Below are 24,769 nucleotides of genomic sequence, written 5' to 3'. Positions count from 1 at the left end.
GCGGCAGGTGTGAGAGGGGGCAGAACCAGAGGCGGCGGCAGGTGTGAGAGGGGGCAGAACCAGAGGCGGCGGCAGGTGTGAGAGGGGGCAGAACCAGAGGCGGCGGCAGGTGTGAGAGGGGGCAGAACCAGAGGCGGCGGCAGGTGTGAGAGGGGGCAGAACCAGAGGCGGCGGCAGGTGTGAGAGGGGGCAGAACCAGAGGCGGCGGCAGGTGTGAGAGGGGGCAGAACCAGAGGCGGCGGCAGGTGTGAGAGGGGGCAGAACCAGAGGCGGCGGCAGGTGTGAGGGGGGGCAGAACCAGAGGCGGCGGCAGGTGTGAGGGGGGGCAGAACCAGAGGCGGCGGCAGGTGTGAGAGGGGGCAGAACCAGAGGCGGCGGCAGGTGTGAGAGGGGGTAGAACCAGAGGCAGCGGCAGGTGTGAGAGGGGGCAGAACCAGAGGCAGCGGCAGGTGTGAGAGGGGGCAGAACCAGAGGCAGCGGCAGGTGTGAGAGGGGGCAGAACCAGAGGCAGCGGCAGGTGTGAGAGGGGGCAGAACCAGAGGCAGCGGCAGGTGTGAGGGGGGGCAGAACCAGAGGCAGCGGCAGGGGTGAGGGGAACCAGAGGCAGCGGCAGGTGTGAGAGGGGGCAGAACCAGAGGCAGCGGCAGGTGTGAGAGGGGGCAGAACCAGAGGCAGCGGCAGGTGTGAGAGGGGGCAGAACCAGAGGCAGCGGCAGGTGTGAGAGGGGGCAGAACCAGAGGCAGCGGCAGGTGTGAGAGGGGGCAGAACCAGAGGCAGCGGCAGGTGTGAGGGGGTGCAGAACCAGAGGCAGCGGCAGGTGTGAGAGGGGGCAGAACCAGAGGCAGCGGCAGGTGTGAGAGGGGGCAGAACCAGAGGCAGCGGCAGGTGTGAGAGGGGGCAGAACCAGAGGCAGCGGCAGGTGTGAGAGGGGGCAGAACCAGAGGCAGCGGCAGGTGTGAGAGGGGGCAGAACCAGAGGCAGCGGCAGGTGTGAGAGGGGGCAGAACCAGAGGCAGCGGCAGGTGTGAGAGGGGGCAGAACCAGAGGCAGCGGCAGGTGTGAGAGGGGGCAGAACCAGAGGCAGCGGCAGGTGTGAGGGGGGGCAGAACCAGAGGCAGCGGCAGGTGTGAGGGGGGGCAGAACCAGAGGCAGCGGCAGGGGTGAGGGGGGGCAGAGGCAGCGGCAGGGGTGAGACGGGGCAGAACCAGAGGCGGCGGCAGGTGTGAGACGGGGCAGAACCAGAGGCGGCGGCAGGTGTGAGACGGGGCAGAACCAGAGGCGGCGGCCGGTGTGAGACGGGGCAGAACCAGAGGCGGCGGCATGTGTGAGACGGGGCAGAACCAGAGGCGGCGGCAGGTGTGAGAGACGGGGCAGAACCAGAGGCGGCGGCAGGTGTGAGAGACGGGGCAGAACCAGAGGCGGCGGCAGGTGTGAGACGGGGCAGAACCAGAGGCGGCGGCAGGTGTGAGACGGGGCAGAACCAGAGGCGGCGGCAGGTGTGAGACGGGGCAGAACCAGAGGCGGCGGCGGCAGGTGTGAGACGGGGCAGAACCAGAGGCGGCGGCAGGTGTGAGACGGGGCAGAACCAGAGGCGGCGGCAGGTGTGAGACGGGGCAGAACCAGAGGCGGCGGCAGGTGTGAGAGGGGGGGCAGAACCAGACGCGGGGGCAGAACCAGAGGCAGCGGCAGGTGTGAGAGGGGGGGCAGAACCAGAGGCAGCGGCAGGTGTGAGACGGGGCAGAACCAGAGGCGGCGGCAGGTGTGAGAGGGGGGGCAGAACCAGAGGCGGGGGCAGAACCAGAGGCAGCGGCAGGTGTGAGAGGGGGCAGAACCAGAGGCAGCGGCAGGTGTGAGAGGGGGCAGAACCAGAGGCAGCGGCAGGTGTGAGAGGGGGCAGAACCAGAGGCAGCGGCAGGTGTGAGAGGGGGCAGAACCAGAGGCAGCGGCAGGTGTGAGAGGGGGCAGAACCAGAGGCGGCGGCAGGTGTGAGACGGGGGCAGAACCAGAGGCGGCGGCAGGTGTGAGACGGGGCAGAACCAGAGGCGGCGGCAGGTGTGAGAGGGGGCAGAACCAGAGGCGGCGGCAGGTGTGAGAGGGGTAGAACCAGAGGCGGCGGCAGGTGTGAGGGGGGGCAGAACCAGAGGCGGCGGCAGGTGTGAGGGGGGGCAGAACCAGAGGAGGCGGCGGCAGGTGTGAGAGGGGGCAGAACCAGAGGCGGCGGCAGGTGTGAGAGGGGGCAGAACCAGAGGCGGCGGCAGGTGTGAGAGGGGGCAGAACCAGAGGCGGCGGCAGGTGTGAGAGGGGGCAGAACCAGAGGCGGCGGCAGGTGTGAGAGGGGGCAGAACCAGAGGCGGCGGCAGGTGTGAGAGGGGGCAGAACCAGAGGCGGCGGCAGGTGTGAGAGGGGGCAGAACCAGAGGCGGCGGCAGGTGTGAGAGGGGGCAGAACCAGAGGCGGCGGCAGGTGTGAGAGGGGGCAGAACCAGAGGCGGCGGCAGGTGTGAGAGGGGGCAGAACCAGAGGCGGCGGCAGGTGTGAGAGGGGGCAGAACCAGAGGCGGCGGCAGGCGTGAGAGAGGGGGCAGAAGCAGAGGCGGCGGCAGGCGTGAGAGGGGGCAGAACCAGAGGCGGCGGCAGGCGTGAGAGGGGGCAGAACCAGAGGCGGCGGCAGGCGTGAGAGGGGGCAGAACCAGAGGCGGCGGCAGGTGTGAGAGGGGGGGCAGAACCAGACGCGGGGGCAGAACCAGAGGCAGCGGCAGGTGTGAGAGGGGGGGCAGAACCAGAGGCGGCGGCAGGTGTGAGAGGGGGCAGAACCAGTGGCAGCGGCAGGCGTGAGAGGGGGCAGAACCAGAGGCAGCGGCAGGCGTGAGAGGGGGCAGAACCAGAGGCAGCGGCAGGCGTGAGAGGGGGCAGAACCAGAGGCGGCGGCAGGCGTGAGAGGGGGCAGAACCAGAGGCGGCGGCAGGCATGAGAGGGGGCAGAACCAGAGGCGGCGGCAGGCGTGAGAGGGGGCAGGACTAGAGGCGGCGGCAGGCGTGAGAGGGGGCAGGACCAGAGGCGGCGGCAGGTGTGAGAGGGGGCAGAACCAGAGGCGGCGGCAGGTGTGAGAGGGGGCAGAACCAGAGGCGGCGGCAGGTGTGAGAGGGGGCAGAACCAGAGGCGGCGGCAGGTGTGAGAGGGGGCAGAACCAGAGGCGGCGGCAGGTGTGAGAGGGGGCAGAACCAGAGGCGGCGGCAGGTGTGAGAGGGGGCAGAACCAGAGGCGGCGGCAGGTGTGAGAGGGGGCAGAACCAGAGGCGGCGGCAGGTGTGAGAGGGGGCAGAACCAGAGGCGGCGGCAGGTGTGAGAGGGGGCAGAACCAGAGGCGGCGGCAGGTGTGAGAGGGGGCAGAACCAGAGGCGGCGGCAGGTGTGAGAGGGGGCAGAACCAGAGGCGGCGGCAGGTGTGAGAGGGGGCAGAACCAGAACCAGAGGCAGCGGCAGGTGTGAGAGGGGGCAGAACCAGAACCAGAGGCAGCGGCAGGTGTGAGAGGGGGCAGAACCAGAGGCAGCGGCAGGTGTGAGAGGGGGCAGAACCAGAACCAGAGGCAGCGGCAGGTGTGAGAGGGGGCAGAACCAGAGGCAGCGGCAGGTGTGAGGGGTGGCAGAACCAGAGGCAGCGGCAGGTGTGAGGGGGGGCAGAACCAGAGGCAGCGGCAGGGGTGAGGGGGGGCAGAACCAGAGGCAGCGGCAGGGGTGAGGGGGGGCAGAACCAGAGGCAGCGGCAGGCGTGAGAGGGGGCAGAACCAGAGGCAGCGGCAGGCGTGAGAGGGGGCAGAACCAGAGGCAGCGGCAGGCGTGAGAGGGGGCAGAACCAGAGGCAGCGGCAGGCGTGAGAGGGGGCAGAACCAGAGGCAGCGGCAGGCGTGAGAGGGGGCAGAACCAGAGGCAGCGGCAGGCGTGAGAGGGGGCAGAACCAGTGGCAGCGGCAGGCGTGAGAGGGGGCAGAACCAGAGGCAGCGGCAGGCGTGAGAGGGGGCAGAACCAGAGGCAGCGGCAGGCGTGAGAGGGGGCAGAACCAGAGGCGGCGGCAGGCGTGAGAGGGGGCAGAACCAGAGGCGGCGGCAGGCATGAGAGGGGGCAGAACCAGAGGCGGCGGCAGGCGTGAGAGGGGGCAGGACCAGAGGCGGCGGCAGGTGTGAGAGGGGGCAGAACCAGAGGCGGCGGCAGGTGTGAGAGGGGGCAGAACCAGAGGCGGCGGCAGGTGTGAGAGGGGGCAGCGGCAGGTGTGAGAGGGGGCAGAACCAGAGGCGGCGGCAGGTGTGAGAGGGGGCAGAACCAGAGGCGGCGGCAGGTGTGAGAGGAGGCAGAACCAGAGGCGGCGGCAGGTGTGAGAGGGGGCAGAACCAGAGGCGGCGGCAGGTGGGAGAGGGGGCAGAACCAGAGGCGGCGGCAGGTGTGAGAGGGGGCAGAACCAGAGGCGGCGGCAGGTGTGAGAGGGGGCAGAACCAGAGGCGGCGGCAGGTGTGAGAGGGGGCAGAACCAGAGGCGGCGGCAGGTGTGAGAGGGGGCAGAACCAGAGGCGGCGGCAGGTGTGAGAGGGGGCAGAACCAGAGGCGGCGGCAGGTGTGAGAGGGGGCAGAACCAGAGGCGGCGGCAGGTGTGAGAGGGGGCAGAACCAGAGGCGGCGGCAGGTGTGAGAGGGGGCAGAACCAGAACCAGAGGCAGCGGCAGGTGTGAGAGGGGGCAGAACCAGAACCAGAGGAAGCGGCAGGTGTGAGAGGGGGCAGAACCAGAGGCAGCGGCAGGTGTGAGAGGGGGCAGAACCAGAGGCAGCGGCAGGTGTGAGAGGGGGCAGAACCAGAGGCAGCGGCAGGTGTGAGGGGTGGCAGAACCAGAGGCAGCGGCAGGTGTGAGGGGGGGCAGAACCAGAGGCAGCGGCAGGGGTGAGGGGGGGCAGAACCAGAGGCAGCGGCAGGGGTGAGGGGGGGCAGAACCAGAGGCAGCGGCAGGCGTGAGAGGGGGCAGAACCAGAGGCAGCGGCAGGCGTGAGAGGGGGCAGAACCAGAGGCAGCGGCAGGCGTGAGAGGGGGCAGAACCAGAGGCAGCGGCAGGCGTGAGAGGGGGCAGAACCAGAGGCAGCGGCAGGCGTGAGAGGGGGCAGAACCAGAGGCAGCGGCAGGCGTGAGAGGGGGCAGAACCAGAGGTAGCGGCAGGCGTGAGAGGGGGCAGAACCAGAGGCAGCGGCAGGCGTGAGAGGGGGCAGAACCAGAGGCAGCGGCAGGCGTGAGAGGGGGCAGAACCAGAGGCAGCGGCAGGCGTGAGAGGGGGCAGAACCAGAGGCGGCGGCAGGCATGAGAGGGGGCAGAACCAGAGGCAGCGGCAGGCGTGAGAGGGGGCAGGACCAGAGGCGGCGGCAGGTGTGAGAGGGGGCAGGACCAGAGGCGGCGGCAGGTGTGAGAGGGGGCAGAACCAGAGGCGGCGGCAGGTGTGAGAGGGGGCAGAACCAGAGGCGGCGGCAGGTGTGAGAGGGGGCAGCGGCAGGTGTGAGAGGGGGCAGAACCAGAGGCGGCGGCAGGTGTGAGAGGGGGCAGAACCAGAGGCGGCGGCAGGTGTGAGAGGGGGCAGAACCAGAGGCGGCGGCAGGTGTGAGAGGGGGCAGAACCAGAGGCGGCGGCAGGTGGGAGAGGGGGCAGAACCAGAGGCGGCGGCAGGTGTGAGAGGGGGCAGAACCAGAGGCGGCGGCAGGTGTGAGAGGGGGCAGAACCAGAGGCGGCGGCAGGTGTGAGAGGGGGCAGAACCAGAGGCGGCGGCAGGTGTGAGAGGGGGCAGAACCAGAGGCGGCGGCAGGTGTGAGAGGGGGCAGAACCAGAGGCGGCGGCAGGTGTGAGAGGGGGCAGAACCAGAGGCGGCGGCAGGTGTGAGAGGGGGCAGAACCAGAACCAGAGGCAGCGGCAGGTGTGAGAGGGGGCAGAACCAGAACCAGAGGCAGCGGCAGGTGTGAGAGGGGGCAGAACCAGAGGCAGCGGCAGGTGTGAGAGGGGGCAGAACCAGAACCAGAGGCAGCGGCAGGTGTGAGAGGGGGCAGAACCAGAGGCAGCGGCAGGTGTGAGGGGTGGCAGAACCAGAGGCAGCGGCAGGTGTGAAGTGGGGCAGAACCAGAGGCAGCGGCAGGGGTGAGGGGGGGCAGAACCAGAGGCAGCGGCAGGGGTGAGGGGGGGCAGAACCAGAGGCAGCGGCAGGCGTGAGAGGGGGCAGAACCAGAGGCAGCGGCAGGCGTGAGAGGGGGCAGAACCAGAGGCAGCGGCAGGCGTGAGAGGGGGCAGAACCAGAGGCAGCGGCAGGCGTGAGAGGGGGCAGAACCAGAGGCAGCGGCAGGCGTGAGAGGGGGCAGAACCAGAGGCAGCGGCAGGCGTGAGAGGGGGCAGAACCAGAGGCAGCGGCAGGCGTGAGAGGGGGCAGAACCAGAGGCAGCGGCAGGCGTGAGAGGGGGCAGAACCAGAGGCAGCGGCAGGCGTGAGAGGGGGCAGAACCAGAGGCAGCGGCAGGCGTGAGAGGGGGCAGAACCAGAGGCAGCGGCAGGCGTGAGAGGGGGCAGAACCAGAGGCAGCGGCAGGCGTGAGAGGGGGCAGAACCAGAGGCAGCGGCAGGCGTGAGAGGGGGCAGAACCAGAGGCAGCGGCAGGCGTGAGAGGGGGCAGAACCAGAGGCAGCGGCAGGCGTGAGAGGGGGCAGAACCAGAGGCAGCGGCAGGCGTGAGAGGGGGCAGAACCAGAGGCAGCGGCAGGCGTGAGAGGGGGCAGAACCAGAGGCAGCGGCAGGCGTGAGAGGGGGCAGAACCAGAGGCAGCGGCAGGCGTGAGAGGGGGCAGAACCAGTGGCAGCGGCAGGCGTGAGAGGGGGCAGAACCAGAGGCAGCGGCAGGCGTGAGAGGGGGCAGAACCAGAGGCAGCGGCAGGCGTGAGAGGGGGCAGAACCAGAGGCAGCGGCAGGCGTGAGAGGGGGCAGAACCAGAGGCAGCGGCAGGCGTGAGAGGGGGCAGAACCAGAGGCAGCGGCAGGCGTGAGAGGGGGCAGAACCAGAGGCAGCGGCAGGCGTGAGAGGGGGCAGAACCAGAGGCAGCGGCAGGCGTGAGAGGGGGCAGAACCAGAGGCAGCGGCAGGCGTGAGAGGGGGCAGAACCAGAGGCAGCGGCAGGCGTGAGAGGGGGCAGAACCAGAGGCAGCGGCAGGCGTGAGAGGGGGCAGAACCAGAGGCAGCGGCAGGCGTGAGAGGGGGCAGAACCAGAGGCATCGGCAGGTGTGAGAGGGGGCAGAACCAGAGGCAGCGGCAGGTGTGAGAGGGGGCAGAACCAGAGGCAGCGGCCATCAGAGGTGGGATATCCTGTTAACTGCTTCAGGAGTCTGGTGGCAGTAATCCCCCTCACAGTGTGGTGATCAGGAGTCGGGGTGACAGATGAGGGGTGAGGTAACCGGTCACTGGTCACAGTGCTGGCAGTAATCCCCTCACAGTGTGGTAACCAGGAGTCGGGGTGACAGATGAGGGGTGAGGTAACCGGTCACTAGTCACAGTGCTGGCAGTAATCCCCCTCACAGTGTAGTGATCAGGAGTCGGGGTGACAGATGAGGGGTGAGGTAACCGGACACTTGTCACAGTGCTGGCAGTAATCCCCTCACAGTGTGGTGACCAGGAGTCGGGGTGACAGATGGAGGGTGAAGTAACCGGACACTTGTCACAGTGCTGGCAGTAATCCCCTCACAGTGTGGTGACCAGGAGTCGGGGTGACAGATGAGGAGTGAGGTAACCGGTCACTTGTCACAGTGCTGGCAGTAATCCCCTCACAGTGTGGGGACCAGGAGTCGGGGTGACAGATGAGGGGTGAGGTAACCGGTCACTTGTCACAGTGCTGGCAGTAATCCCCTCACAGTGTGGTGACCAGGTGTCGGGGTGATAGATGAGGGGTGAGGTAACCGGTCACTTGTCACAGTGCTGGCAGTAATCCCCTCACAGTGTGGTGACCAGGAGTCGGGGTGACAGATGAGGGGTGAGGTAACCGGTCACTTGTCACAGTGCTGGCAGTAATCCCCCTCACAGTGTGGTGACCAGGAGTCAGGGTGACAGATGAGGGGTGAGGTAACCGGTCACTTGTCACAGTGCTGGCAGTAATCCCCCTCACAGTGTGGTTACCAGGAGTCGGGGTGACAGATGAGGGGTGAGGTAACCGGTCACTAGTCACAGTGCTGGCAGTAATCCCCCTCACAGTGTGGTGACCAGGAGTCGGGGTGACAGATGAGGGGTGAGGTAACCGGTCACTGGTCACAGTGCGGGCAGTAATCCCCCTCACAGTGTGGTGACCAGGAGTCGGGGTGACAGATGAGGGGTGAGGTAACCGATCACTTGTCACAGTGCTGTCAGTAATCCCTCTCACAGTGTGGTGACCAGGCGTCGGGGTGACAGATGAGGGGTGAGGTAACCGGTCACTAGTCACAGTGCTGGCAGTAATCCCCTCACAGTGTGGTGACCAGGAGTCGGGGTGACAGATGGGGGGTGAGGTAACCGGTCACTTGTCACAGTGCTGGCAGTAATCCCCCTCACAGTGTGGTGACCAGGAGTCGGGGTGACAGATGAGGGGTGAGGTAACCGGTCACTTGTCACAGTGCTGGCAGTAATCCCCCTCACAGTGTGGTGACCAGGAGTCGCGGTGACAGATGAGGGGTGAGGTAACCGGTCACTGGTCACAGTGCGGGCAGTAATCCCCCTCACAGTGTGGTGACCAGGAGTCGGGGTGACAGATGAGGGGTGAGGTAACCGGTCACTTGTCACAGTGCTGGCAGTAATCCCCTCAGTGTGGTGACCAGGAGTCGGGGTGACAGATGAGGGGTGAGGTAACCAGTCACTTGTCACAGTGCTGGCAGTAATCCCCTCAGTGTGGTGACCAGGAGTCGGGGTGACAGATGAGGGGTGAGGTAACCGGTCACTGGTCACAGTGCTAGCAGTATCCCCCTCACAGAGGTCGTTGTTGGTGTGTCGCTCCACTCTCTCGTCAGTCACATATATAATGGGGTGATGGTGAGGGTCTTCCGGCTATTCTGCTCTCTGCTGTGATGTTATGTTGATGTGGTGCAGACCCCAATAGTAGTCGAGTCGGTGGCTGCTCTCATACAACTACAGGACCTGATGCTCAGAAAGCATAGTTTTCGCTCACAAGAGCTGGAAATGTCACTGGTCTCGGGGTCTATATCAGCATGGTTTCCCTGTTACTACGGGTTTATTTAGACAGATGTAATTCTCATCTGTGTGTACAACTCTTAACCCTTTGCAATCTAATTTTGGATTTAGGGTTTCCTAGGGGGTTTTATCTTTCTGCCATTATAGAATGGCGCCATCTGCTGGCTAGAGCCAGTACTGCTGTATGGGACATGCTGGAGAGGCCCCCGACAACAGAGAGGCCAGTGATATACAGTAAGAATACCCTGCGAGATGTCTTTCGACATTGAAGCTGTACAGCTTTCAATCAGAATGTCTTCAGACGTCAGACAGTGGATTGGAAAGGGTTAAGTATATGAACCCAATACAGTCAATGTTGCTATTCAGACATATAACTTTTATAATACAGACCAATGATCTATGCCGAAAGAAGAGATAAGAGCCGGGCCTTCAGATTCAACATGCCTGATCCTTATCTTCTCAATCTGATGATAAAAGTTGGGAGGAGTCCGTACATGCAGAACAGATGACCAATCCCATTTAGTGCTGGCGACTTTTCCCTAATGTTTACGAGAGCCTTAATGAGGTTTCCTAGGCAGCGCTGGAATACAGAGGGGGGCGCAGCGTGAACCGTTGTTCCCACCATGGTCTAGGGGCCAGCAATTGCAGATGCTACACACAAGCGTCGGAGTAGTGACTTCTGCTGTGACACCTGTATATCCTAGCGCTGCCTGGAAAACCTCTTCAAAGCTGCACACCAGTATTTGGGAGATCAGTGTGACCAAAAGAGTTCTTGGAAACTTTGCTCACGTTATTAGTAGTACTATACTGTACAGAAATGTACATTTAAGAGGATAAACATACAGATGTTACATGGTAATAAACTAATGAACAATGCATCAGGACATTTACTGCACGGGATCAGGTACACAACATTGGACGAGGAACATGTGAATGTCCCGGAATCTTATAGTCCTGCTGTGTGTTGGGGATCCGTATCCTGTCCGCAGTCAGTATATGTGAGCAGGTCTTACAGCTCCTTATCTTACAGGGATAAGTTCCTTTTTGTGTGTCTGGAGGCAATGCACTCCTGATTTATAAAGTTTCTCAGATTTGGAGGTCGCCTGTAACACAGAAGGGGAGGGTCCGGGAATCTGGTGGTCAGATAGTCATCCTTGTGTAGGTATGATGGAGCTTCTTTGTGGTTTTCCTTAGTACCTCTAGCTGTGAGTTGTAGGTCACTATTAGAGGTACACAGCCGTTTCCTTCCTTCTGGTGATTTGGTCATCAGTTGAGGTGGGATGGTAGCCCAAATAAGTTAAAAATAACCTTTTAAGATTGTATAGATGTTCCTCTTTATCTGTTTGGTTGGAGCAGATCCAGTTATCTCTGATGGCCTGGCTGTAGACAATGGACTTTTCGATGGGTCTAGGATGGGAACTGTCCCATCTGTGGAATGTGAGTCGAACAATCGGTTTTCGGTATAGGGATGTCTGTATTAAGTTGTTGGAAATTTTTATGGTGGCATCCAAAAAGTTGATTTCGGTATACAAGTAGCTTAATATCATGTTTATGGTGGGGTGGAATACATTGACTCTCTCATGGAATTTTACTAGTTCTTGTTCGTTGTCCGTGTCATGTTGGGGGTTCTGTTCTATCCTGCCGGACTTGTGGTGTTCCTGATTGGTGTTTGGGTGCAGGCCTGCTCTGGACTCGGGGTGTTCCTGATTGGTGTTTGGGTATAGGCCTGCTCTGGACTCGGGGTGTTCCTGATTGGTGTTTGGGTATAGGCCTGCTCTGGACTCGGGGTGTTCCTGATTGGTGTTTGGGTATAGGCCTGCTCTGGACTCGGGGTGTTCCTGATTGGTGTTTGGGTACAGGCCTGCTCTGGACTCGGGGTGTTCCTGATTGGTGTTTGGGTACAGGCCTGCTCTGGACTCAGGGTGTTCCTGATTGGTGTTTGGGTACAGGCCTGCTCTGGACTCAGGGTGTTTCTGATTGGTGTTTGGGTACAGGCCTGCTCTGGACTCGGGGTGTTCCTGATTGGTGTTTGGGTACAGCCCTGCTCTGGACTCGGGGTGTTCCTGATTGGTGTTTGGGTACAGGCCTGCTCTGGACTCGGGGTGTTCCTCATTGGTGTTTGGGTACAGGCCTGCTCTGGACTCGGGGTGTTCCTCATTGGTGTTTGGGTACAGGCCTGCTCTGGACTCGGGGTGTTCCTCATTGGTGTTTGGGTACAGGCCTGCTCTGGACTCGGGGTGTTCCTCATTGGTGTTTGGGTACAGGCCTACTTTGAGTTGAAGTCTTTGGAGCTTCTTTTCCTTGTTGTTTATCAGATACAACCGTTATGTTGTGTAATAGCATTGCATTCTCAGTTTCAGGTCCTCTGTGTGTTCCTTAAGGTTTGTATCTCTATAAGGGCCTTTTTCTTGATGCTGCAAAAGACATGAGTGAGGTGATTCCGCAGTCTCTTAAAAGTCCTGTGGCAAAGACGTTGTGCATAAAGGGTATTATGGATGTGCAGTCTTCAAGAAGGAAGTGGACACAGGGTGAGGCATCAATCTAGTGGATGAATAGTAAAATTAGTCGGACTGTAGCATTCGTGGTACATTTCAGAGGGGAGAGTTGAATGAGGCTTTTCAGTGTTTTCCCCCCCAGCCTCAGCTTATGATATTGGCTGGCTTTTAGGATGGATTCTTGGGTCAACTTCAGTTGACAATCTATTCAACATTTATCCTATTGTGAACAAAAAGAGAGAATACAACATCTACATTGTGATTTCTCCTGAAATGTTTTACCTCTTCTCTAAGAACCATGCCGTGCTTTTTTTACATGGGATTTTGTGCAGTTTTTACATTGTCTCATCTTTTTTCCATTCAGGTCTCTACAGCATAAAATAATTTTTCCTGATTGACCCATCAAGGATGGAGAGGAACAAGATGGCAGAAAGTATATTAAATGTCACCCTAGAGATACTCTTTCGGCTTACTGGAGAGGTGAGAGATTCTGATGATGTCACATTACATTGTCATGGAATATAAAGTGTTAAGTTTTAGAATGCAATAAGTGTATGTTTCTTACCTTGTATTGGACTATTGACCCTTAAATAGAAGACTAAAACCTATGCTTTGTAGTGTCAGGAACTAGGATTTTAAGATAAGAAGTCAACAGACAAATTAAATAAGACTAAGCTATGTTAACAGAGAAGACACACAACTAGAGCAGAACTATTGTCTAATGCAACAGCTATATCCTGACTTAAGTAATTTCTATGTCTGAGACGGGCCTTAAGAGCTTTGAGACTATTTGGTAGATGTCAATAAGCCTTATGATCAATAAGTTTTGTCAACTATGTAACACTAATCTTTGTACCAAGTAACTTTTTTATACACCCTCTTCTTTCTGTGTAAGAGTTGGCAATGTTGATAATAAAGTAGAATTCATTGAGTTCTCATGCAGAAGTGTCTTGACATAACATGGAGTGATTTCATGCTATTGATAGATAACTGCCAGCAAATCTTCTCATCACAAACTTCCATATCTACCAATTTGGCACCTGGCAACGAGGTCATCAAATCGGTACCAGTGTGGCCCGATAACAACATCATTCTCCTCTCTGGTAATAACAGATGATGTCACTGGAGAGGTGATGGACTCTGGAAATCTATGTAGTGAGGTTTATTAATGTCTCCCTATATACAGGATTACACAGTAGTGAAGAAGACCCCTAGTGATGGCTGTCGGGCTCCTGTGTGTGATGGATGGGGAAGACCCCTAATCCCGGGGCCCCCGCCTCACCCCCTGATACATGAGGACATCAATGTGCAGAAGATTCTAGAACTCACCAACAAGATGATTGAGCTGCTGACTGGAGAGGTGACGCTGCAGGGAATGCTGGGACATTATACAGTAACAGCACTGGAGGCTTCTGGGTGATGACTGTATATTGTGTTGTCAGGTTCCTATAAGGTGTCAGGATGTCACTGTCTATTTCTCCATGGAGGAGTGGGAGTATTTAGAAGGACACAAGGATCTGTACAAGGAGGCCATGATGGAGACCCGCCAGCCGCTCCCATCACCAGGTAATAGACAGGACTAAATCCACGGGGACTTTATTATCTGTATATAAAGAATGACTTCAGTGTCCGTCTGTGTTTCCTGCAGTTCCATCCAGTAAGAGAAGAACCCCAGAGAGATGTCCCCGTCCTCTTCTTCCACAGGACCATCAGGTAGATGGAGATGTCCCTCTGATCTGTAGAAGGCTGTGAAGCTCTTGTCTTCAGTCTTGTTAGATGTCTTCTCCTTGTGTGATGAGGCCGGTGGAGATGGCAGGATTACCGCTGACCAGAGACATTACATCTTGTCTGGATCTTCCCCCAGTGTTCTGGTGGTGGAGACTGCTGGTGGGAATAAGGAGCCAACAGGTTGGATTTATGTCTATCTGCTCCTTTATTTCCCCCAATACAAGCAGTGGATGTGTCTGGTAGACGCTGATCTCCTCCACTGAGACAACGTGCAGCGTGTCTAGCCATGCCGGATATACATGTGTATGAGGATCCTGAGGGGTCATTGAGCCGCCATCTAATATCTATGTCCGGCTTCTAGACCGGCAGCTATGTGGCTCTCATAACTACTCCTGTCAGGTCATTATGTCATAAAACATTCCACACGACGTCTCCAACCGTCTGCTGACTTTTACAATATTTGTCTCACAGCTTTTGTATCAGGATGAAGATCTGACTAATATTAATACTACAGAGATAAATGTGAGGATCAAACAGGAGTGTAAAGAGGAGATTCCTACAGATGACCTCCCAGGTGAGTAGTAACCACCAAATAAACCTGGGAAAGGGAACAAAGCTGGTGTTGCGCTAGTTCATGTGAAGATAAACTAATCAGTGCTGGAATCACCCCCAGAGACCATCCTGGGAGAGACTGTAAATCAGATAAAAGGCCTTCTAAAAACATGAGAAGGAAAGCTCAATGTTAACAGCCTACAAGTTTGCACGATCTAGAGGCTCAGCTACAGCAAATATGGACGGATATGCGCAGGATGCCATATGAAACCTGTATGCCTTCATGAACTTCTTGCATCTAAGCTTGGGGCGGCCCAGCAGGGTACTAGAATCTTCATGCCCACCGATATTACATCTTGTATCCAAACTAGAGGCGATGTAACAGGGTACTAGATCGCCCCTTAAAGGGGTCCGTTTTCCACTATAAATTATTCTTTTGCTCTGATATTGTGATCACTTAAATTCCATCCAACAACTTCTAGGAAAGAGATTTTTTTTTTACACTGAGTGTAATAACATCCCGTTTAGACATATTTGATAAGGATGTGCTGTTCATAGGTGCTAACAGTCTATCGTAGCCACCCGCTTTACAGGGGTCCTCCCTATATCCCTACATACTGTACCCTGCCTCAGTGTTCATTTGTTTACTGCACCTTCCCTCTATAAGTGCCTGTATACTGTACCCTACCTCTATATACAGCCAAATAATTCAGCCCACCCCAATATGCATCTATATATTGCACCCTGCCCCCATGTACATATTACTGTACCTTGATTCTATATGATCAGAATATTTCCCCCCTCCTTCATATATACCTATAGTTGGCTCTCTAGCTCATCGAATTCTGTTTCTAAGATAACGTAATTCTAGAGCTTTTAAGTGGGGGTGGATCAGTACTGCCACTTAGAAAAACCACTTCCAACAGTATAAAGACAACGGAGATGCAGGTACAGTGGACATTGCATATCATACTCATTCATCATACAGGCCAGATTAGAACAAGCTGCAATTTTTTTTTCACACGGACCAATAGTCCGTTTCAAAAAGCACTCAAGTGACTAGCCTAACTAGCTATTATGGGTCATTGTGCTGTCTGTGAAATACATGGAAAGGATGTAAATAGGCCCTATACTGCCATGTATGAATATTAGGAATAACCCTTTGGGGCAGAAAGGCCCATTCACACATCAGGATTATCGCTCAAAATTCATTCAAACGTCCCACAAATGAGCGATAATCGTTGCGTGTAAACGCGGGCATCGTGCACTTTTTGTCTGAACGATAATTTTATAGTGAGCTTGTAATCCATCATTTGACCGCAGAGAGATAAAGTATCTCTCAACAGAGTGCATGCTGTGTTCTCCACGGGAGTCGGGAGATTACATTGTATTCTGCCGGCAGCCCAGACGAGAACAATGCTGTTGTGGATTTCCTTTTGCGTCCAGCGACTTACTCAATTTGGAATGTTTACACCCTTCCAGATTAATTCTGGATTGATTATATGCGCATAAGAAGATTTCACACTGACACAGGTTCAGCATGTATAAGCTTCCTCAATTCTGCTTTAATGTTGGGCGCGCAGCCTCTTTTAAAAGAGTTTAACATATCTGCCCATCTGGGCAGGTCAAAGATTACATAGATACAACGTATTGTTTAGTTATTGGATAAGCATCTTGCAATTCTTCCATCCTCCGGTCATCTGTGATTGGCCATCAGGTGGTGGATGAAATGAGTGGGTTGTCTTGGACCCACGTGTGGTTCCTTCGATATGATTGGATATTACATCATGAATTAGTAATTGCACAAACCTCCCATGTTATTTGCATAAGTTTCCAGTAAAACTGCTTGGGTTATTATTGCGGTAGCTGTTTTCAGACTGCGGTTATCTATGTCTGATTTCTACTTCTCCTAAAATTACAAAACAGATGGAAAATGTAACGTGTTTATACTATATATTATCTTGTCAGCAAAGTTTAGGGAATAGAAGTTTCATCACAGGAAGTAGAGATATTGCATAGATGTAAGAACATATATCTATATCTGTATCAGAACAGAAGGCAAACATGACATTTTGTTATACAAGAATACAGGTTCATTGTCCATTACCAAAGGCCCACAATCCAATATAGATATATTGGATTTCCACTACATACAGCTGTCTGCAGAGCCTAGCACACATGCTAGCCTGGAGGCCCTTTTACATGCAATGAAGGTGTCCATTAACACTTTTTGCAGAATGATTGCTAAAACTTTCAATTGTTTGAAAGATTATCTTTGAGTGTAAATGGGCCTTTATCCTGGCTAATAGAGTGGAAACCTAAACAATCTGTCCAACTTTGACTGTCTAGTCTAACTTTATATCTATTAGTTGTTGCAATTTCGGTTACTCTTCCCTATCCACAAAGCCATGCTTCTTTGTCAGACTGATGCTCGTTCAGAGGTCTACTGTTAGATTGTGACCGTTTTACCACTACTGTTTTAGCTAATAATTGAATTGTGCAACATTTCTTGCACCATCTAAAAACACTACTGGTCAAAAGTTTTAATACACCTCAATTTTCCAGTTATTTTTGACATTGAGGGCTCATTCACACAACCATGATTTTGATGTGTATTACGCCCATGATGCACGACCTCGTGACTCGTGGTGAATTGAGTTCATGAAAGTAAATGGACTTTTATTGATCCATTCACATTAGCATATAAACACTGTGTGTGGATACGCAAGCAAAATAGATTGCAGCATGCTCTTTTTTTTCAGCGTACAACGCAGCATGAGCCCTACACTTTTGTATGGGCAGCGTATGCAACATTGTGTATGGGATGCAAGTCATACGCAACCCCACTATGAAAATTGTGAGATACGCAGTCTCTGCCATCAGAACCAGCATCACGCAGATCAGCAAAGCACCATTTTCCGCATTCGGTTGTGTGAATGAGGCCTGAGCCATAACGGTTCAAGTCCAGCAAAAGCAAGTTAAAATCATAAAAATATTATGAAATTTAAACCTAAAACACAATAATAATCTGACAATGAACCAAAGGCCTTTTTTCAGGGAACACATCAAGAACCGCTACTCTACAGCACAGAAAGCAAATTAGGCTTTGTAATTTTATGCAAACTATTCTTACAGATGTCTCAACATTTGTAGATCACTTTCAAACCCTCTAATCTTATATAACCAGGTCAGGATTTAGACAGTTTTGCTTTTCAGGACAGAGCAAATTGCAATCATAATGGCAAGAAAATGGCTATTAACCAAAGAAGACAGACTGACTATTATAACCCTTAGAAGTGGAGGTCTGTCATACAGAGAAATTGCCAAAAAGGCCAAGGTGGCAGTAAGTACAATTTCCTATACCATCAAAGACACTTGTAAACTAAAGAGGTCTGGCATACCAATGGCCACTACAAAATCAGAAGACAAGTTTTTGACAGTCAATAGTTTGTGTGATCGATGTCTCACGGCTCAAAATCGTCAAGCGCAGCTTAATGCAGCAAACAATAAACACGTTTCCATTTCAACTGTGAAGAGAAGATTCCCATCTGCAGGTTTAACGGGTAGAGAATCGATAAAAAAAAAAATCTCTAAGATTGCATAATTAAAAAAAGACTTGCCTGGGCCAACAGCACCTCTAGTGGACTATTGAAGAGTGGAAGTCTTATGAACTGATCAAAATTTGACATCTTTGGTACATTGCACAGGATTTTTGTATGCCGTAGCGTAGGTGGAAGGGTAGTTCCTGAGTGTGTAACAACAATTGTCCAAAGGAGAAGGAAACATAAAGGTCTGAGTGTATTTTGCTGGATCTAGTGTTGACAACTTGCACATGTTGACTGGCACACTAGACAAAAAGAATACCACAGAATTTTTATACACTATGCAATACCCTCTGGTGTACACCTAGTTGTTCAGGGGTCCATAATATAGCAAGACGATGATCCAAAACACACTTCTAATTTATGTCAGAACTACTTAAGAAGACAAGAAGAAGCTGGTAGGCTTTTAAAGAATGGAATGGCCTGCACAGTCTCCAGACTTCAACTCCATTGAGTTTATTTTGGATGAACTAGACAGAAGGGTGAAAGCAAAGCCACCTACAAGTGCAGCACATTTGTGGGAACTTCTGCAACAATGTTGGAAAGAAATTTCTGAACAATATCTGAATCCAATTGTAGATAGAATGCCTTGATTGTGTAAAGCTGTTATATCAGCTACAGGGAGTAATTTAGAATAGTCAAAACTCTAGATTAAATTTGGTGATACTAAGTTAATCCATTAAGTACATTTGAGACATTAAACTGTGTAAACATCAATAAAAACTGGAATCATTGAGGTGTTCTAAAATGTGTGACCAGTAGTGTAAATGCTACAAAATATCAAATACTTTTTAAGACTTCCTTTTTTAAAGTATATTTTATTATTGACAGATGACTGTACTAGGAGCTCCGAGGGTCATCGAATATCTGCAGATTATAAAACAGATGAGTGTGATATCACGCAAGATACATATGAAGACAATATTCCAGGTGCACCTTCAGCCCTTCATAGCAAACATCTCCCAACTGATACTCTTATACACGTCCTATCTTCTGATTCATCGCAGACTGATGAGCAGAATAAAAGTGACAGAAGGGGAGAACAACAAACTGGAGAGAAGCCGTATTCATGTTCAGAATGTGGGAAATGTTTTGCTTGGAAATCACATCTTATTCAACATGAGAAAAGTCACACAGGAGAGAGACCATTTTCATGTACAGAATGTGGGAAACGTTTTATTTTGAAAGCACATTTTGTTAGTCATCAGAAAATTCATACAGGCGTGAGGCCATTTTCATGTTCAAAATGTGGGAAATGCTTTATTCAGAAATCAAATCTTATTCAGCATCAAAGAGCTCACACAGGGGAGAAACCTTTTTCATGCTTAGAATGTGGGAAATGTTTTTCTTACAAATCAGATCTTGTTGTACATCGGAGAATTCACACAGGAGAGAAGCCATATTCTTGCTCAGAATGTGGGAAACATTTTTGTAAGAAATCTTATTTTGTTAAGCATCAGAGAAGTCACACAGGGGAGAAACCACATTCATGTTCAGAATGTGGTAAATGTTTTCCAGATATTTCATCTCTTAATAATCATCTAAGCACTCACACTGGAAAGAAGCCATTTTCATGCCCAGAATGTGGGAAATGTTTCATTCACAAATCATATCTTATTGAGCATCAAAAAACTCACACAGGAGAGAAACCATTTTCATGCTCTGAATGTGGGAAATGTTTTTCTCACAAATCAGGTCTTGTTAAACATCAAAGAATTCACACAGGAGAGAAGCCATTTCCATGTTTAGAATGTGGCAAATGTTTTGGAGACAAATCCTCTTTTAGCAGACATCAAAGGAGTCACACAGGGGTGAAACCATTTTCATGTTCAGAATGTCATAAATGTTTTGCAGATAGATCGTCTTTTAACAGACACCAGAGAAGTCACACAGGGGAGAAACCATTTTCATGTCCAGACTGTGGGAAATGCTTTACTAAGAAATCGAATTGTGTTAAGCATCAGAGAAGTCACACAGGGGACAGTCATATTAATGTTCAGAATGAAACTTATTAGCAAATTAAAGCTTGTTAAACATAAAAGAGTTGACACAGAAGAGATGCCCTTTTTATTCCCATAGTGTGCAAAGTATTAACTAAATCAAGTCTTGTTGAACATTAGAAAATTCACATAGAATAGAAACCTTTTAAATGTATTTATGGAAAGTGATTTAACAAAAAGGAGATGGAAAGAATGAATCAGGCACTTTAATGCAAATATTTCTTCATTCAAGTGACCCTCAGGTTGCGGGACAAAATTCTGTCCCAGGACTGTAGGGTATGAAGTATACCATCTGCATTAGTTCTTTTCTGTTATCACTCGTCTGTCAGTTCCAAGTCCTGTTTTTGGCCATCCAAGATGGCCATTGCAATCTTCAGACTACCTAATCACCAACAGTGTAGTGGTAGTTTAAGACTAATAATGTACAATATCTGATTGACCATTGCTGCTTATGTGATTAGCAGTGGCCAACTAGAGTGCACAGTGTTCTTTGGGTAGTTACAGAATTGCTACAGCCACCATGAGTGGCTAAGAACAGGGTCTGAAAACGGTAGATTGTAGGGGCAGCAGAGGAGAACTACTGCAGGTAATATACCTCCAACCTCCATCAGAGGAAATATAATGCAGGATTACTGGACTGCAAAGGACTGTGGTAAAGTTATTTTCTCTGGAAGCTACTTTCAGACTTTGAGACATCTAGAAGAATGATTGTCCCAAGAAGAAAACAGGAGCACTACCTCGAGTTCTGTGTCAAACCAACAGTAAAGCAGCCTGAGACCATTCATGTATGAGGTTGCTTTTCCTCCAAGGGAGTGAGTTCACTCACAGACTAAGACCATTGCCACGACCAATGCTTTTTCCAGCATGATAGAGCACCATGTCACAAGGCAAAAGTGATAACTAAGTAGCTTGGTGAACAAAATATTAAAATTTTGGGTCAACAATTACTTTCATCTAAAGTTTGCCCCTAACGTGAGTCAAGTTTTTTGAATGTCACCATTTTCGTAGACACCCAAAATAGGAAATTCTGTTCAAGAAGCTATAAGAAAGAAACTGATGATAATGCATCAATTCCACTAAGGAGCTGCCACCTTCCTTCCTGGCTCCTCAATATCCCTAAAAGCCAATTTATCCAAGCTCAGAGAAATTTCTCTGAGATGAATGACTCTTTAAAGGAGGCCTCCCGATTGGTGAAAAGCTTCACCAACAGTGGTCATGATAATAGGAAAATTAAAACAAATTAGATCAGATGTAGCTGGGATGAACAGGACAAATCTTCTGATGCCGAAACAAAAACCTTCCAATAGTGACGATACGATAATTCCCATCATCGCCCAATATATTGCCCAAATTGGTAAGTTTAAATGCATTATCAACAGACATTGGCACTCCTGTCTAAAGTAAAGGGAATAGAGCCCTTGTTGCCAAATAAACCTTATCTTATTTTCTACAAAGCACAAAATATTGGACATTTGGTCGTGCCCTCTATTCCCAAAACTAAACCTAATAAAGATCGGATTATTGGCAATAAAGGGTTTATACCATGCAGGAATTGTGATCTGTGCACTAAATTACGCATCACAAAACATACACCAACAGTACATTTCCAGAACACAGACCAGACACGGTCTTTTGAGATTAGATACCAACTGGACTGTAATATGTCAGATGTTATTTACTGATTTGTCCCTGTAATAAACTTTATGTAGGCAAGACTAAACGCATGTTCAGAGTGAGAATTAGGGAACATCTCAAGAACATTGCAAAAGGTTTCAAGGTACAGCCCCAGTCAAAACATTTCTGTGAAGTACATAACTGCAAGGTAAGATGTTTTGCTATTGACCGAGTATCCCCCAGTCCCTGGGCTGGTAATTTCATGAATCAAATGTCACGTGTGGAGAGTAAATGGATATTTGATCTGGATACGTTGGCCCCAAAAGGTTTGAATCAAGGCATTGAACTCTTTGCTTTTTAAATAAGAAGGGGGCAGATTTACTTTACGTGGTTATGACACTTTATATAATGTTGGTCCTTTGCTCTTCAGTTTTACATTTAGCACACAGCGCTATCATTAACTTTATAGGAGACCAGAAGACTGACCCAACCATGGCAGCAGCAAAATGGGAAGCATTGAAATGTGTACTGAGAGGGATTTTTATTTCCCATGGGGCAAGGCTAAAAAAGACAGAACACACAAATTGTCATAACTATTCTTAGAACTTGGCTCTAAAGAAATATCCAATAAATCACACCCCTCCGACAGCTTGCAGGCAGAGATCTCAGGCCTCAGGAATGAATACAGCGATAAATGTGGAAAATGGTTGGCAAAGATGATACACCCCAGCACATCCCTTCCCCACATATTCTCCATAAAGTCCCCCACAACTGGGATAGTACACTCTCCCCGGAAATCCTAGAGGAGTTCAGCTCCTGCTATAGCAAAATTTATAATGTACAGGCCAAGGCTCCGCAAACGGTGGGTAACAAATGAGAAGATATTATTGAACATTTAGAAACAAATTCCCCTAACCCATTCTTGCCAGAAAAAACAAGCCCTCGACAAGGACTTCACAGAGGAGAAATGAAAACAGGTCTTGCGGACATTAAAAATGGGAAAGAGCTATTGAGACAAGACCTTCAGAATTTAAGGGAGCGGGTTACTAACACGGAAGACAAGCTCTCTGCGCTGGATGACACTATGTCTCCGATGCCAGCTACTGTACAAGAGCTCACCCAGAAAGCCGAATTCTGGAGACAAAAGGCGGACAATTTGGAAAATCGCTTGCAGGGTAATAATCTTTGGGTTGTAGGTCTGCCAGAACGCACTGAGGAGCAGAGGCCTGAGAAGTTCATGGAACGCTGGCTGTGTGAACTGCTCCCGGAGGCTTCCCTGTTGCAAGTCTTTGTGGTGGAACGAGCACACCGAGTACTCATGAAACTGCCTATACCAGGTGCTCCGCACAGACCACTCCTGGCAAAGCTGCTCAACTCCCAGGATAGGGATGCGATCCTGCACGCTGCAAGGAAAGGAGGTCCTCTTTGTTATGACAACGTTGCAATATCCATCTTCCCTGGCTTTTTAGCGGATCTCCAAAAGCAGAGAGCATCCTTCTTCGGGATTTAAAGGCTACTTGGAAATCTCCAGCTGCCATATTCCATGGCGTATCCGGCACACCTGCAAGTGGTGGACAGAGACCGTACTTTGCTTCTTCTCCTCTCCATCTGAAGCTGAGGTGTGGCTGTGCACTAGGTGTCAACCAGAGAGACTGTAAAGTATATTTAATCATTCTCCTTTTTCAGGTACTGGGACTTCTACGAGATGTAGGGACTTGCCTCCAAGTCGTCCTGGTGTACCTCAGGAACCCTATGTTTGGAATATTTTGCGTACATGTGAATCTGTAACAGCAAGTTCAGGGTATCCATTATTGGTTATGGATTGCTATGCTCTACACCCCTGGGGGCTGCTGTGGGTGCTGTTCTCTGTCTCTTCCTTGCTCCCTTTCCCACCCCTCCCTTACTTCTTCCTGCCCCATTGGCACTGACATATTTTTTACTTACACATTCTATGGGGTCTTTATTCTCAATTACATATTGCCTCTGTTATAGCTATACTATGTAGGTTTCTCTTAATATTGGGTTACTACGTATAGTCATCTAATAGTACGTGTAATATTTACTGTCTGTTCTATAACAGTTAACTAGTTTTCAGTTGGCGGTATATTGCCTTAATGTTAGTAAATTGTATACATCAAGAGTTTAATATCTATTTTAAAGATATGAGGAGAAATTACTTTATGGTATGTTGCAACTACATCATAGGGACCTATTGTGATGCACAGGATTGTCAGCTTGCTGTATATAATCCTTCCCACACCCTCTCATGGCTGAGGTAGTTTTTGTATCTTAGAATGTCAGGGGTATGGGAAACATTCCATAATCTTTTCCCTGATGCACTCCTGGAGACCGCATGTGGTATGTTTACAGGAGACCCACCTTACACCCAACACTATAATAGAGTTTTATTAAAACCATGGGTCCAGTGGTCCGCTTACTTCTACCACATGTCATACTCTACAGGTGTATCACTGTTCATAAGTGGGTCTCTTAGATGGGAGGTAGAACAGCTGGGGAAAAAGACCCAGAGGGTAGATTTATTTTCGTGCGAGCTAAGATTAATAATGACCCTTATGTCCTTCTATGTTACTATATCCCTCCCCCTGCATCAATGGCCTTACTAGCGGATGGTGTTTCATTTGCCTCATTCTCACCAGAAGCCACAGTTATCTGCATGGGGGATCTGAACATGATTATAGACCCATCCCTAGATAGATTTGGGGGTGGTGGTGGCCAGAGGGGAGAAGATGTGGGCATGACTCAGCTGGCCTCGATAATCTCGGTAACAGGGTGGCTGGATCTGTGGTGCCTATTTCACCAACAACAAGAATTTTACTGTCATGCTGCCCACAACCATGCCCTTAGCTGTATTGAATATATATATTTGGATCCCCTTCCTTATTCCCTAAAATTCTCTCTATAGAATTACTCCCTAGAGGAGTATCGGATCACTCGCCAATTCGATTGGTCCTGAAAGACCTTCGTCTAATGGTCCCAAGGAGATTGAAAATACACCCGTTATGGCTCTCACTGCTAATGATCGTATACTAGACCAGATTCAAATATATTATGAGGCGCGTGAGGCCTGCCCTGATGATAGTCTGGTGTGGGTGGCATTCAAGCCCTACCTCAGAGGTTGCTTTAGATCCTCCATCTCTTTTATTAAAAAAGCTGCGGCACGAGAAAGAGAACTCTTGGCAGAGCAGTGTCAGTTACTGGAGAGGGAATTTATTTCTAACCCCTCTGACGCAAATAGAAAGAGATGGTTGCAGATTGGTAGGGACTATCTGCTATATTTAAGGGAAAAAACCCCAGAGGAATCTCTTCTTTGAATTGGGCAATCAATCAAGTAAGTTGTTGGCCTTTATGGCCCGTCAGGAGACTGCCTCGCAATACCAAGGATTAGGTCAACTGAGGGAATCACACTCTTGGATCTGAGGGATATCCTGAATAGATTTCAACAATTCTCTAGTACCCTGTATCAATCACAAGCTGATTATTCCTCTACAGAGCTAAATATATACTTAGCAGACATAGTATTTCCTACATTACAAGATACTCACAAATCCCTATTAGATTC

The 24,769-nt window shown here is 51.3% G+C and overlaps 1 protein-coding gene across 1 annotated transcript in view; it reads left to right on the top strand.

Moving 5' to 3' along the window:
* Window positions 1-21,193, top strand: part of LOC136628696 (zinc finger protein 585A-like) — a 119,008-nt gene extending 97,815 nt beyond the window's left edge. Inside the window, exons 9-16 of the mRNA XM_066604800.1 lie at window positions 10,555-10,635; window positions 12,079-12,173; window positions 12,680-12,796; window positions 12,880-13,053; window positions 13,136-13,259; window positions 13,342-13,406; window positions 13,893-13,995; window positions 18,407-21,193. Of these exons, the coding sequence (XP_066460897.1) occupies window positions 10,555-10,635; window positions 12,079-12,173; window positions 12,680-12,796; window positions 12,880-13,053; window positions 13,136-13,259; window positions 13,342-13,406; window positions 13,893-13,995; window positions 18,407-19,590 (1,943 nt within the window). The 3' untranslated portion in view covers window positions 19,591-21,193. The remainder of the gene's footprint in view (window positions 1-10,554; window positions 10,636-12,078; window positions 12,174-12,679; window positions 12,797-12,879; window positions 13,054-13,135; window positions 13,260-13,341; window positions 13,407-13,892; window positions 13,996-18,406) is intronic.
* Window positions 21,194-24,769: the final 3,576 nt, after the last annotated feature.

Source organism: Eleutherodactylus coqui, chromosome 5 (assembly GCF_035609145.1).
Source record: "Eleutherodactylus coqui strain aEleCoq1 chromosome 5, aEleCoq1.hap1, whole genome shotgun sequence".
NCBI lineage: Eukaryota > Metazoa > Chordata > Amphibia > Anura > Eleutherodactylidae > Eleutherodactylus > Eleutherodactylus coqui.
This window is presented reverse-complemented; position numbering and strand designations above follow the sequence as displayed.